The sequence below is a fragment of the Taudactylus pleione genome, unplaced genomic scaffold (assembly GCF_031769625.1).
Source record: "Taudactylus pleione unplaced genomic scaffold, aTauple2 ptg000008l, whole genome shotgun sequence".
NCBI lineage: Eukaryota > Metazoa > Chordata > Amphibia > Anura > Myobatrachidae > Taudactylus > Taudactylus pleione.
This window is the reverse complement of record NW_028284411.1, coordinates 3302297-3317058: the sequence shown is the minus strand read 5'-3', so window position 1 is coordinate 3317058 and position 14762 is coordinate 3302297. Positions and strand designations below refer to the sequence as shown.

At 44.8% G+C, this 14762-nt stretch overlaps 1 protein-coding gene across 1 annotated transcript in view; it reads right to left on the bottom strand.

The window, feature by feature from the left end:
* SMC3 (structural maintenance of chromosomes 3) overlaps positions 1-14762 on the bottom strand; it is a 93925-nt gene that overhangs the window by 48932 nt on the left and 30231 nt on the right. Inside the window, exons 2-13 of the mRNA XM_088464790.1 lie at positions 10823-10898; positions 10680-10718; positions 8011-8078; positions 4698-4769; positions 4514-4593; positions 4141-4219; positions 3918-4035; positions 3655-3830; positions 3420-3500; positions 2456-2620; positions 1896-2017; positions 1079-1292 (exon numbers count right to left, since the gene is read on the bottom strand). Of these exons, the coding sequence (XP_088320916.1) occupies positions 1079-1292; positions 1896-2017; positions 2456-2620; positions 3420-3500; positions 3655-3830; positions 3918-4035; positions 4141-4219; positions 4514-4593; positions 4698-4769; positions 8011-8078; positions 10680-10718; positions 10823-10898 (1290 nt within the window). The remainder of the gene's footprint in view (positions 1-1078; positions 1293-1895; positions 2018-2455; positions 2621-3419; positions 3501-3654; positions 3831-3917; positions 4036-4140; positions 4220-4513; positions 4594-4697; positions 4770-8010; positions 8079-10679; positions 10719-10822; positions 10899-14762) is intronic.

Here is a 14762-nt window from a genome sequence, read left to right as displayed (position 1 = left end):
ATAATATTTTACTAGGGAAGAGTTAGGGCTAACTGTGGTCCTGTAGCTGTTGATGGCCTGCTGGTTGCTGAAGTCTAATCTAAGGGAACACATGGATTTTAGACCTCTACTACATTACGTGAGTCTGTACATGAGCTGTACAATAAAATTAAATAAATATTCCTCGCTGGAACATGGTTCCTGCAAAACTACATCAGATTTTCCCAGGGTCTTTGGACCTATGTTGGAGACAATGTGGCCAAATCGGTTCCTATTTCCTTGTGTGATGGGGACTGCCCTACGATATCCAAATATTGGGATGAAGTCACATCTTTGGTGTCCAAGGTGCTTCAGTGTTTCTCCCCCTAGAGACCCTCTACACATGCTTTTATGCAAACCCACTGGCTCCCTCTCTAAACCCCAGAACAAACTTTGTGGCCAATATCTAAAATGCTGCTAAACTGATGATCGCCACAAACTGGAAACAAATTGAAGCCCAGGCAATAGCCTCATTGTTGAATAAAATATGGTACTTGGCTTCTATGGAATACATCATTGCACTCCCTCACGATTCAGTGAATAAGTTTCATGCTACCTGGGGCTCTTGGAAGTCTGCATTTCACAGACAGTTGCCCGGAATGGAGTGATTTGGGCTTTTCGTGTGTGATTTACTATACTGTAGTTTGCCTTTCTTTAATTCTCCCCCCCCCCCCCCCTTTTCTCTTCTCTTTTTTTTCTTATTCTTTTTCTCATTGTTTTAAGTTTTATTATTTCTTATTGTGTTCTCATTGTTTTACGTTTTACTTATTTCTTATTGTTTTCCAAATTTAAAGTCGATCGATGTGCATTTTTTGTGACGTTTTATTTTCTGGATATAATATTTGATATATTTGAGATGTAGATTCTTCAAATAATTTTTGTGCGTGTTAATATTCGTGTTGCATCTTCTATAAAAATTATAAAGAGATTACAAAAAAAAAAAAATTAATAAATGTAACAGTTACAATGCAGTTTCCAGCGCTCATAACTATCTCAAGCAAGATTCATTTTTATTTTAATCAAGTTCATCCGTTCAGCCCACAAAACATGAGATCCTTACCGTGTACTGCTCAAGATTTTTCTCCTTATTGGCTTCAGTGTCTTCGAGATCCTTGTGTATGGCGGCAATCTGCCGCTTCTTATCGTTTATGGCCTGATCCAGGGACTTTAGCTCCTTCTTAATCCACTTGTCTCGCTCTTCTTTAGAGGTGAACTGACTGCCACGTCCTTGCTTGGCGTATAGATCTGTCCTCTCCTGGGTGGCCTGTGCCAGTCTGCATTCAGTGTTACAGTAACATTATCAGAAGGGAATATAGAAGAGATAAACATGGCTAACAATGCTCACACAGGGCAAAAAGCCCAGGACCTCCAAATGCTCAGATATATTATAGTGCAGCAAAACAGAACGCTGCTAATTAGTATTTACTGAGAGAGGGGGAGTCAGAGCGAGGGGGAGTCAGAGCGAGGGGGAGTCAGAGCGAGGGGGAGTCAGAGCGAGGGGGAGTCAGAGCGAGGGGGAGTCAGAGCGAGGGGGAGTCAGAGCGAGGGGGAGTCAGAGCGAGGGGGAGTCAGAGCGAGGGGGAGTCAGAGCGAGGGGGAGAGGACAGCTTTAGCACAAAAGTTATATGCAATAAATGATGAAATGCAGATCACTGGCATTACTGATAATAGTGACACATGATGAAAATAATGTCTTAGCCGTGCTGGCATCTCGTGCCAAATGAAGCAAAAAAGGAAAGGTGTAAGAGGACATAGTGAATATCTGTACATAGTGATATAATTCGGAATCAGAGATCACAATGTATTAGACATGGGAGTAGGAATAGTAATGCTGTATACAAAGTATTTGTTACTGTGCCACCCCATGAACTACAGACCTCGCTATTCCACTCTCTTCTTTCTGTTTTACGCTGCTGAATTTAGGCTCGGTCTCCGCCAGCTCCTTCTGCTTTTCCTCAATCTTCTCCAGTAATTTCTGTCTTTCTTTTAAGAGTCGTTTCTTAAATGGAAGAAAACAAAAAAAATAAATAGAGCAATTACGGTTAAAAGGTGTAATAAATTGTATGGAAACTGAGCACAGATGAATTGGTCACCCAGAGTATTGCTGTGTGCACCGGAACAACACTTTCTGCATTCAGTCAGCCCCCCTTCCCTCTGCTTGCTGTGTTCAACCACACTACACTCACTGTACGGCCTGAGCCACCGTTTGCTGTGTGCAACCACCCTGCGCTCACTGTCCACTCCCCCCCCCCCAATCCACTGCTTTCGCCGAGCAACCACCAAGCTCATTATGTCATCTCAATCCACTATTTTTTGAAGAGCAACCACCCTGAACTCATGTGCCCCAATCCACTGCTAGCTGTGAGCAACGCCCCCTCTCCTGATCCACCACTTGCTGCATCCTCTGACCCCTTGCTTGTCGTGAGCAGATAGTTACCCTCTGCTCACTGTTCCCAGCCAGCTCATCTTGGAGATCCTTGGCTTTCAGCTCCAGCTTGGTCCTCTGCTTTATCTGCTCCTGCCTCTCAGAGCTCAGCTGCTCCTTCTCTTCCTTCATTGCCGATATCTTGGCTTTCATCTCACGCACTTGGCGCTCAATGTCCTGTCAAAAACACAAAGGATTAAATAAAAACAAAAGCATAAAACTTGTGGCTCCTGATAAACTTATATCTCCTAAGAAGAAGATCTACAGGCGTTTGGCAAGCTGAGACAGAGCCATTTATTTGGTAGCTCCCGATTTATTTATTCCGCTATAAAGCTCTCAGACACAGTCTCAGCTATAATGTAGCGCTACACATTAATGGTTATCTGACATGTTATGATGACAGATGAGAAGAATTCCCAAGTATACAACAGTTTATTATAGTACTCTCAGTAGGGATACAGAACTACTTTAGCCGGCGCACTCCCTTGCAGTGTATGCTGTGTGGGCTGCACCCACTCTATGGAATGCCTTACCACGCACAATATGACTTTCCTCTAGTCTCCAATCCTTCAAGCGATCCCTGAAAACTCACCTCTTCAGGCAAGCTTATCAGATCCCAGAACCACCCACATAACCTTCATAGCCTCCATATCTAATTACATCCCCTATCACAGTCCATGACATTTGGCCGACATTCCGGTGTGAATGGATCATGCAGCCCACCAAGAAACTCTGCATTCTGGCTGGACCAAAATGCAATATATAGCACCTATCCTTGTGTATCAATGCCTATTTCCCTATAGATTGTAAGCTTGCGAGCAGGGCCTTCCTACCTATATATCTGTCTGTTATTACCCAGTTTTGTTCTATTAATGTTTACAATTGTAAAGTGCAACGGATATGCTGCGCTATATAAGAAACTGTTAATAAATAAATAAATAAATATAGTCAGATACAGAGAAGCAGTGGCTCTCACCTCCATTTTATCTCTGGCATCCTGCTGGGCGTCTCTCAGCTGCCTCGATTTCTCACCACTTGTCTCGCGCTTCGAAGAAAGCTACGGAACACAGAGAATATTACACTTGACCGGGAAAGCCACAGAAGGCAGAAGAGTTATCTAAAAAGACTATGCCACAAGCAGGACTCTACACTGTAACCCCGGACAGGTCTACGTGCGAGGATAGTGGCTGCTGGGAGAAAGAGCGACTTGCCTCGTCAAGCTTGGCTCGCGTCTCGTTCAGTTCCTGGTTGTAGATGGTGTACTCCAGCGCTCTCCTCATCTTATCCCACTTCTGGTACTGCGCCAGCTCTTCCTTCTCCTCCTCCAGTGTGTGAAGCCGCTCCTCAATGTACTTCAGCAGCTCATTAATCTTCTCACGTTTACCCTCTGAAAGGAACGACAATAGGAGATGTCACCAAATAGCAGATATGTCTTCTAAACACGCGTGGAGCTAGCGCCAGGGCAGGTACTGACCGGTCTCCTTCATCAGAGAGATACTTTCTTCTTTACGCTCATCATAGACTCTGGTCCCGGCTACTTCCCGAAGCAGCTTCAGCCTCTGGGAGTCCGGGGCAGTCGCCATCTGGTTGATCTGCAGGGGGAAATGTGCTTCTTTACCATCAATACCAATAAATGCAATCAAATAATAATAAACAAAAAGGATATAGAAATAAGTCACTAAGCGGATGCACCTTACCTTGCCCTGTTTTACTATGTAATATGGGTTACTACGGGAGAAGCCAGCGCTTTCCAGCAGATTCATCACATCATTCTTCCTGCAAAATAGAGAAATTCCCATTGTACTGCTGAATTTAATAGTAATAGAAGCTATCTGGTTTAAGTCCTTTTTTTGGTATAGAAATCCTATGGACAACAAATCACAGCCATTCCTTCAAACACACAAAGTACAGGCAATACTGGTGGCAATGTGGACTGTTACAGCACGGGGGCGCCATGTCACCACGTAAAGCCATGAACACGATCTCACTGGTGGCTGCTACATAGTGTACAGACGGCAGGTGCTATTTAATGAACCAGTAAAAGGTAAAACTGTTGGCGCCACCACTTACGTCACCATTTTCTTGTCAAGGAAATATTGATCCTTTTTGGCTCCGATGACTCTTCGAAGGGAAACCTCTTCCTTGTCGATCTAATCAAGGAGACGTAAGCAACACAGTAAAAAAAAAAAAAACACCTGGCGTGCGAGCAGAAAGCGAGAGGGCGGAACGGCTGGAACATAGTTATGTAACTCACGGGCAATCTGTTGTCAGAGTTGTCGAATATAATTTCCACAAAAGCAGAAATAACCCGCGGGCCTGTTCCCTCCTGAAAGACAGAATAAAGAGATTATGTCAATCTTAAAAGGTAAAAATTTAGGGTGTTACAGGAGAGGATTTCTGTGCTCACCATTAATTTATCGAAAACACATTTGGGGGGGGGGAGACTCTGCTAACCTTAGGGGACAAAGTGCTCTGGAGTAGACCCTAAAAACCATGCTCTATTTTTAGACAGATACCCAAAGATGAAATGACCAAGTTAAGGTCCCAAGGAAATAAAAATGGCCCTTGAATGGTGATGTAGCATTCCACCCAGTGAGAATCATTGGCTGAATCTCTCACCACCAAAGGGGCTTCAGATTATACCTTGGAAGTGTATGTGTTATAAAGCTGTAACACTGTCCGGCTAGGTACCAAGGAAACTGCTGCTGTGGAAATGACTGAACTCTAAACAGAGCTTTTAGCAGAAATCGTGAGATCCAAATCATTTATAAGCTTTTGTCATTTGGGACCAAACTTTTGGCGGGGAAGATACAGCCTCTTCAAACCCCATCCCTTCAAGTTGCCATCTATGGCCGGGATATTTCATTCTAGAAGTAAAAGGAGTGATCCCTGCCAAGAATGTATCTCATCATCTCCTTAATCAAGGACGATTACCGAAGGGTACCGAAAAATGGAGGGAGCATTACACACCCTTTACAGGATACCATCCTACCCTGGATATACTGACACAGTAAAACAGATGTGTGAGAAAACAAAACATTTAACTGCTTATATGCAGACACTGGAATGGGACAAGCTTGGGGCTCAGAAACCAACCACTTGCTTTCAGAGTTGCTGTCGTCAGCTACAAAGTGTCAGTAAAAGAGATGTAGAGCTTACTGTCCCCTGATGGGCATCCAGGGATGGCAAATGGCTGGCGGCAAAGCATTGTCCTATCACATACCAATGGTGAGTATCACTGGTGCTGAGGCTTAAGGGCATATTCAATTAGCCGCGAAAAGTGCCTGCCGGACTTTCTGCCTACATCGTGTGTTTTTGGAGAAAACACTTTTCGTGCACGCGGCCGCTTTTCTCCCTATTCAATTCCAAAGGACGCGAAAACGTGTCCCCGCGAAACTCAAACTGGTGAAAAGTGCTGTCAGATTTGGGGAAATCAGCCTGACACCCCTCAAAAGATGCACTGACATAGGGGATCACTATGGATCCTCCCGAGTAGCCCTGCTGAAGACATTTGTTGTGCTGAAATGGTCTCAATAGCTGCTATTTAGCATCTTTGCACAAGTGGTGAAGAATAGCATTTAGCAGGGGTTTTTTGGCAAAAATAAGTAGTCCCAGGAAATTTGGGGTACATGAAAATAGGTGCAAGCATGGTTAAAGATCACTAAAGTGAGGTTCTAAAAAACATAAAAAAAAGCACCTTTAGCAAACACCTGCAATAAAAAAAAAACCTGGGGCATATGGGGGTCAATTTTGGTTCATTTTTGGGGCGTGGGTCCCCCTGGATTGCGTTGGTTGGTCTGTCTCAGGGCACTGCATTATAAGACATTTTCCTTTAACACATTTTAACCCTTCACTTTTTATTTTCATTCTTTATATGCAGCAGCAGCTGCTCCTAACTAACACTGCACTTTTCTTACCATGGTGGTGCCCTGGGGCGGCTTAGCCTGGCCGTTTTTGGGGGGTCCTGCGCTCTGGATCTGAACCTTAGTATGTTAGGGACCTACCCGAAAGAGGTTACCTGGATATGGTGGGTAGGCCCATAAGCTTGGCCATGATTATGCTAAAAACCTCTATTGATTGCAAAATTTTATTGCATTTATATATATTATTGATGATTTGGAGTTGTGCACCTGTGATTTTGTCTGTTTCTGCATATGGGGGTCCCCCATGAGTCTATTTCGCTAGTTTTTAAGTTTGCCCCCCCAACTTTGAACTTTTTCACTCCCAAAACGAAAGTACTTTTTTGGGGTGATCTAAAGTTTTTTTTAAACTTTTTTTGATGCAGTTTACCTTTGGGGGACTGTCCCAAGGCTGCAGGGGTGTTCCCGCAACTTTGCTGGTTATAAGTCTTTGGAAATTAATACTGGGATAAGTTCTCGCCTAGCGAAAAGTCGTCATCGGCGGAAACTTTTCGCCAAAAACGGCTTATCGCAGCTAATTGAATATGGCCCTTAGTCTTCCTGCTAGGCTGTTCTGGCAGGGCGCAGAACAGCCTAGCCGAGTGTGCCGGATGCCATCGCCACCCGCCCGCTGTAGTGTCACACAGGGGGAAAATATTGCGGTGCAGAGCTTACTGCCGGTGCTTCCATTCACAGTAAGGGGAGAGATTGGGGTAGGGATGGCCCATCGACCACCGATTGCTGACGATCGGTTATCTGTCGATGGTTTTGCCATCAATGGCAGAGAGGCAATAATTCTCCACCATTGATGGACGAGTGGAGGCCGATGGGTAATTTGTTTTTCTTGACTGGACAGAACGTAGCCCTGCCACCTTTTTTGATTACACCACCTGCAACGGTGGGCATCGAGGGTGCAAGCCATCGATGGCCATTCCTAGCTTGGGGACAGCCCTGCATGTCCATAAGATCTGGGCCCACCGAGAGGGACGAAAAGGATACTGCTCTTTTCCTCGTGACCATGCCCCCTTTTCGGGCGCATCGTCGATAAATGTGACAGTGCCCTTTTCACGGTCCGGCACCCTGGCCAGAGCTGGACCTAGGATTACCACTAGAGGCTAGTGGAAGTCGGAGCTCTCAGCTGACATTGGAAGATGCCCACTCCTAGAGCACTGAGTAAAGATACTGATATCCACCTGCTGCAAGTGCTGGCGGAATACAAACAAGTTTAGATTGATTTTTAGAGCCTGCTCAAGCACCAGTGCTCTCTATACCCCAAGATACACCATGTCCCCCAAACAGACTAAAACAAAGTTTATTTTTCATCTTAATATATGTACATGGCAGCTATGCGACAGTATGTCCAATGGAAATCTCTGGCAAATCATAAAGGGGGTAGTTCTGCTTTCTAGAACTTCCATCCCCTAAGTAACACATTTGTCCCCTGTGAGCCCACTGGGTGGGAGGACAATTTATTTGGTCTCTTCAACAGAGGTCGGTAGCGGAAGAGAGGGGATTACAAGCAGGCTATATTACGTGATGGCCACTGATAAGTAAAAGCATAAAATAAACAGGTATGAATAAATATAAGCCCCTTCTAGGAGCAGGCAGAAATGACAGACGCAACCTCCCCTGGGCTATACAGAAATACAGTCAGTAAGATTTACTCACGTGTAAGAGAGCCAACCTCTGTTCTGGCCGTAGGTGACTGAACTCATCACTAAGGACAAACTGAATGGCTGAGGGTGGGGAAAGGGAAACATGTTACACACAAAAAAGAACAGCCGATATCCAACTTTACACCCACAATTAAAAAGGACTGATCTTAATGTTACTGGTTATCTAACTTTCAGAAATCAAAATAAAAAGGAACTGTTCATCTCTCAGTTTACTGCTCAAAGAGCATTAAAGTGTAAAAGACTATGTTGCCTCATGAGACATATGGTTCCTAGAAATACCAGCACAAGACAGGTGTACGAGCTGCGCAGTCGTTTCCTACCTACCTGATTATGGACGGACTTTAAAATGATCACATCACACAGATCAGGTCAGTGCAAATAGAGAACAGTTATTGGATCCCTAACAGAATAGCACATCAAGGCCCTCATTCAGAGCCGTTCGCTATTTGCGTTCGTTCGTTCAAAAACAAGGGGTGGCTATGCAAATGATCCGTTCGCACATTGCAGTCTGTTCACACCTCTAAGTCTGAACGAGCGAGCAAACATACGCTCGTTTATTTGATAAAAACGCCCCCTGGGCGCTCGCACCATACGTCATGTCCGCTATTTATTAGATTAATCGAGTACATCGAACAGGGTATGAACTGCTCGCTATTCTTGTGGTTGGTTTTTTCAACCGCTATTTTGCGAGCAGTTCTGACTATAAAATAACCCAGTGACGTGGTCAATGACGCTGCTGTATTAATTATGCACACCCATAAAACGCCCGTTTTGACCTTTAAGCACGCCTGCGATCGGCTCTCCACTCCCCGTTTTCAAGCACCTTCCCCTGTTACCACCCACATACGCCTCATTCTGTCACTCAAAATAGCAGGCATTCGCTATATAGCGTACAAATGATTTTCGGCCGCACTGACTGGTTCGCGCATGCGTACTAAAAACCGTACGCATGCGCAGATGTGCGAACATCACTCGGAACGAGCGTACTGCCGCTAGCGAGTGGCTCTGAATGAGGGCCCAAATCTCTTATTAGGAAACATCTACATAGAATTCATACATAGAAGTATAGTTTATACTAGAACAACCAACCATCTAGTTGGCACTTTGCGTGTGATGGTTTATTATCTTCATTTACCTCTGTCTTTATTTTGGGTGGGAGGTTTGTTTGGCATTTTCCCCTAACACCTCTACCGAGACTCGCCTTTCAGTGTCTGCAGCATCCGTGCCTGCGACTTTTCCTGGTATTGCTTTTGCTAATTTATGCAAATGCTGCTACAAGCTCCTCCCTGGCGTACATCCGTGTGTCTGCACGTGAAAGACCTGAGACGCCCACTGCCAGCGCCTTCCGACTCTAGTACCACTTGGTGCATCTTTAGACGCCATCGTCGGTGGTACCATCGAAACTTGCACCAGCCCTAAGGCAGGTGTAGACTCTCAGTAAGAATATGGCCTCCTATGTACAAAATTCTGCGTCTCTGCACGCTACACTATCAGCGACACTACACATCCAAAAGGCGGACCATCTCTGTGCATCAGCTGAGCCACCAGGAATCCAATACATTATCATAACATTTCTAATACCGCATGTCTCCTGCGCTTAAGGAATATGGGGGTAGATGTACTAAGCCTTGGCGAGAGATAAAGTGGATGGGGGGCCTGATTCAGACCCGGACGATATTTGCGTCCGCTCGCTGGCTAAAAGGGGCCGGCTATTTAAATCATGTGCTCGCACTGAGTCGCGTAAAGCTGCCCACTAAGTAATAGCGAGTGGCCGCACTATGCGCTCGCACCTGTATAAAGACGCCCCTTTGCCACTCGCAACACACGTCATCTCCAGCAGTTGTATGATTAATCGGGAACATCGAGAGCCATCGGAGCTGCTCGCAGAGCTTGTAGTAACCTTTTCCCACCACAACATTGCGAGAAGTTCAGGCTAAAATACAACCCAGTCACGTGTGTAATGACGCTACTTTGCTAATTATGCACACCCAATAAACGCCGTTCTGTCGGTCGGGTACGCCTGCATTTGCACATCCACACCCCCGTTTTCGAGCACCTTCCCCTGTTACCACCCACAAACGGCGCTGTCACTCAAAATAGTGGCCCGACTGCGGGCTACGGGCGGGCATTTTCCCATCGCAATGACTGGTTTGTGCACTCGCATTGCGACTCATACGCAGATTGCGAAATATCGCTCAGTACGAGCGAGCGCGGCATAGGGTCCGATTCTGAATCAGGCCCAAAGTGCCAACCAATCAGCTCCTAACTGTCACTGTACAGGCTGTGTTGAAAGATGACAGTTAGGAGCTGACTAGTTGGTACTTTATATCCGTCCACTTTCTCTCTCCAAGGCTTAGTATATCACAGACATGGACGCATGCGCAGAGGAGGAGAAAAAAAAAATAAAACGCTCCCACACATGAAACATGGCCGCCGCATCTGACTTGAAACCAGGCCCTAAGCGCTGTCTGACTCAAAACACAAGTCATAGCGGGATCTGCTACTAATAAGTGTATTACAAGCAGTGCAGGTTAGTGCGTATCCTCCATGTACAACATGGCCACTTTTGCATTTATTGTGCCATATTTTTAATCTGCAATCATATATCAGGAAGAAAACAGAAAAATCACACAAACGGAAGTAAAAGAAGCCAGTTCTTACCGTAGAAAAAGTTGCTTTTGCCGGATCCATTTCTGCCCACTGAAATAAACAAGGAGGTCAGGTGTGTTAGCTCTGACTTAATAAACAGTCATAGATTAGCCGCTGCATAGTATGTCCCCGGGTTGACCTGTCATTTCACTTACCGATAACATTGTGCTTTGAACTGAAAGGATCAACAATCGTCTGATCTCTGTAGCTGCGAAAGCCCTGGATGATTACCTGGGAGAAATATAGGGAATGTATCATATTATACTTTGATGCTTTTATTACAGCTTGATAAGTGGCACTGGCATCTGTACAATAAATGTGGGGAATAAAAATTGAGACTCTACTCTTAAGGGGCCTATACCATCTGAGGCACATTTCCCCCATCAATAATCGGCGACTGGTAGGGGAATTGGGGAAATTCTGCATGTAAAAATTACCTTATTGCCAATTCCGACCATTTTCGGGTCAGGATAGGGAAATCAAGATCTTTTAACACGTTGATTACTCCAATTTTCCCTAACATGCCATTGGCAGAACGTGGAATTGTCCCAATCCCTTGTAGATGTATGGGGGGGGGTGGCTTTAAATGCTTAATTCAGCCCAAAATTCTTTTGAAGTTCTATTACTGTGAGAACACAGACTATAAAATAAAACATGAATTCATTCCAATGTTTCCAGTCTCAAAGTCAAACACTGCTGAGGGCAAATCCTTTCCAGTCCTGCTCCGATAGATTGCGCATCATAAAACGACAACAAGATCACTAGAATAATGTCGCAACTATTAAAAGGTGAAACTATAGCAAACACTTGTAGACAAAACACTGGTGACGCCATGTAGCACCAATTCACAAACAGTTGTTGCGCACTGGACATTTGTTGCACATATCTGGTGACTGTTGGTCCATTTTAATATTTTTTGCTGATTATTAATACTAGGTCATGCTGCATTAAAAACTGCAACAGTGAATATCCCACAGCGGATTTTTGCTATACAAATATTTAATATGTAGACATTCAAGCAATAAATATTTGTCTTTTTTACATCGCTACACTAAAGAAAATGAGAAAAAGGGATACATCAAAGAAAAGGCGATCAGATCCAATATTGGGGGCGATTCAATTCAACGCGAATTGAATAGCGCCGGGAGCGAGCTCCTGGAGCTATTCAATTCAGTGAGCTGTGTGGTTGGATAATGCCGGTTATCGTGCCTTACCAAGGCTGTTAAGGCGCGTTAACCGGCATTCTCTGACCAAAGTGCCGGGCGCACGGCTGTTAGCGCCGTGCTAAGAATAAAAATAGCTGTGCGCCCGGCACTCTGGTTGGATTTCTACTCGCATCCCCAGGGGGGTGCGAGAAGAAATTCTTAGCACGCCCAAACAGCACGGTGTATTGAATAGCTGCAGGAGCTCCCTCCCGCGGCTACTCAACATCGCATTGAATTGAATTCCCCCCATTGTCTTTAAAAATCTTATATTATGTCAATAAAAACAAAATAGTGAATCATTAGCGTTAATAGGTGATACAGCAGCAAAATATATTAAATGATACAGAAAAATCCAGCCGTGTGGAAGTGAAAAAATAAGAAAAAAAGTGATTAAAACATGTAGCTGAACATGTTTTCCCGAATAGTGTATTAGGTAAATCCTTATTGTGATTTATTAGATACATCTTACTTCCTTGCGCATTAAACAGTCCTTCTAGTTGTGCCATGCCATGGCGTGGCTCGGTAATGCCAGCGTCTTTTCATGCGACTTATTCGTAAAGTGGTGCATATGGGAGGCACAAGCAGATTCTGCTGAGTAAAATGATATGCGGCATGCCTATAGTCTGTGTGCGACTGTGGCAGTATCTGCATGTGAAATGCTACGTTAGTGTCACAGCCACTGACACTGTAACATAGCATTACGCATGCAGATACACCCACAGTCGCACACAGACTATAGGCATGCCGCATATCATTTTACTCAGCAGAATCTGCTTGTGCATTCTATTCGCACCACTTTGCGAATAAGACGCATTTGAAGGTAAAAAGTTGCACGAAGTGACGCTGGCGCCACTTAGTCACAGTGTGCTCCCGCGTTATGTTAAAGCTACAATAGTATCCTTTTAGCCTCACAGTCTGAGCAAGTGTCAAAATTTATGATTTATGCAAGTTCAGTGCTATTTTTCAGCAGGAACTCAGGGCCTGATTCAGAGCCGGACGCTCTGACCAGAGCGCTTGCTCTGAATCAGGGCCCTCCTACCTAAAATTGGAGCGGCCTCCTGGCCGCTCACATAGCTTTGGGTGACCACCCATAGCTTATGCGAGCGGCCAAAAAGATGGTCGCGATGGTCAAGACCATCGCGACCATCGGGCTTGCGACGAGACCCTGCGATAGGGTCTTGCTGCCGCAAGCCCAGGAGTGCTTTTGGCTCTATCAGAGCCAAAAGCACTCCCACTGACATCACTAGTGATGTCAGTGGGGCCGGCCCCAGACGGTAGGCGTTCCCATGGGAACGCCTCCGTCTGGGCAGCAACGCCCCCGGCACGCCCACCAAAGGGGGCGTGTTGTCTTCACCATCGACAGCACGCCCCCTTTGGTGCGAGACCCATAGCGACAGCTTGGCTGTCGCTATGCGGGTCTCGCGCATGCGCACGACGGAGCTCCCTCCGTCGTGCGCATGCGCACTAGGGCACCATCGACCCGCTTGCTAGCGCTCAGCGCTCGCGAGCGGGTCTGAATTAGGCCCTCAGTTCCTGAACCTCTTATTAACTAGGATGTAATGTCCAGGGCCAAAATGTATTTTCCATAAGATAAGTTAAATTTTAAAGTTTCTTTTGAGTGCCTTCTTTTCTAAATACTTTCCAGAAAAATAGCCCTGTGCAAGTTCATATTAAATCCAAAGTGACCATATATATTAGTGAGGCATCTTTGTTTGTATTCAAGGTCGTAACTAAAACTTTTGGGGCCACAAGCAAGATCTTAAAAGACCCCCCAGAGGTAAAAACAACACATACAATTGACCCCAGACAGAGCCCATTCATGTTATGCCACACAATAGTACCCCTTCTACACATTATGTCACACAGTAATGCCCTTTAGAGATTATGCAATTTAGTAGTAATGACCCATATAACACATTATGCCACACAGTAATGCCCCTTATACATTATGCCACACAGTAATACACCTATCACTACACAGTAATGCCCCTTATACATTATGCCACACAGTAATGCCCCTTACACTACACCAGGGGTAGCCAACCTCGGTCTCGAGAGCTACTAACGTTTTCCAGACCACCTAGCTGGTGCACAAGTGTATTCATTACTCACTAAAACATTTGAAAATATCCACAGGTGGAGCTAATTATTTCACTTGTGATTCTGTGAGGAGACCTGGAAAACATGCACTATTGGTAGCTCGTGAGGACCAGGATTGGCTACCCCTGCACTACAAAGTAATGCCCTTTTTTCTATATATCCTTTTTGCCATTTGGTCCGTTGCTGCATGTGTCTCTGTTTATGATTAACACTGTGAGAATCATTATTTGTATTTTTACACGTCATAAGCTGGTGGCTTTACCCTGTGACCCTGTAATAATTTAACTTGAGTGTGATTATGGAAAAGCGATTAAGGAAATTTGAAGAATGTCATAGAATGTTCTGTACTGCACAACATATGCTCACATACATTGAAGTTTAAAAAGTTGATTTTAGCTGCAAATCAGTCTGATTCCACCATGTCTCAGGATACAGCCCGATCAAGACGCCCGCTCTGGCACACAGCAGGTAACGTCCAGTACGTCCACGTCACAGGCCACGCCCAATGCGTTTCGTCACTATCAACTTCGTCAGGAGGTGTGGCTCAACCCTATACCAACCCTCTTTTATACAAATCAATGTTACTCCAATTGGAAGTAATTTAAACAATTTAAATTAGTAGTACTCATACAGCGTCCATTATAAATCCTAATACAGACATTTGACATAGAAATTATTTCAAAGTACACTACAATTTATATAAATTTCACAGAACTTGTAGACATCAAAAAACTTGGCAAGGTGATGATCGGAGAATTTTCGATCTCAGAACTTACATTAATTTTTAATA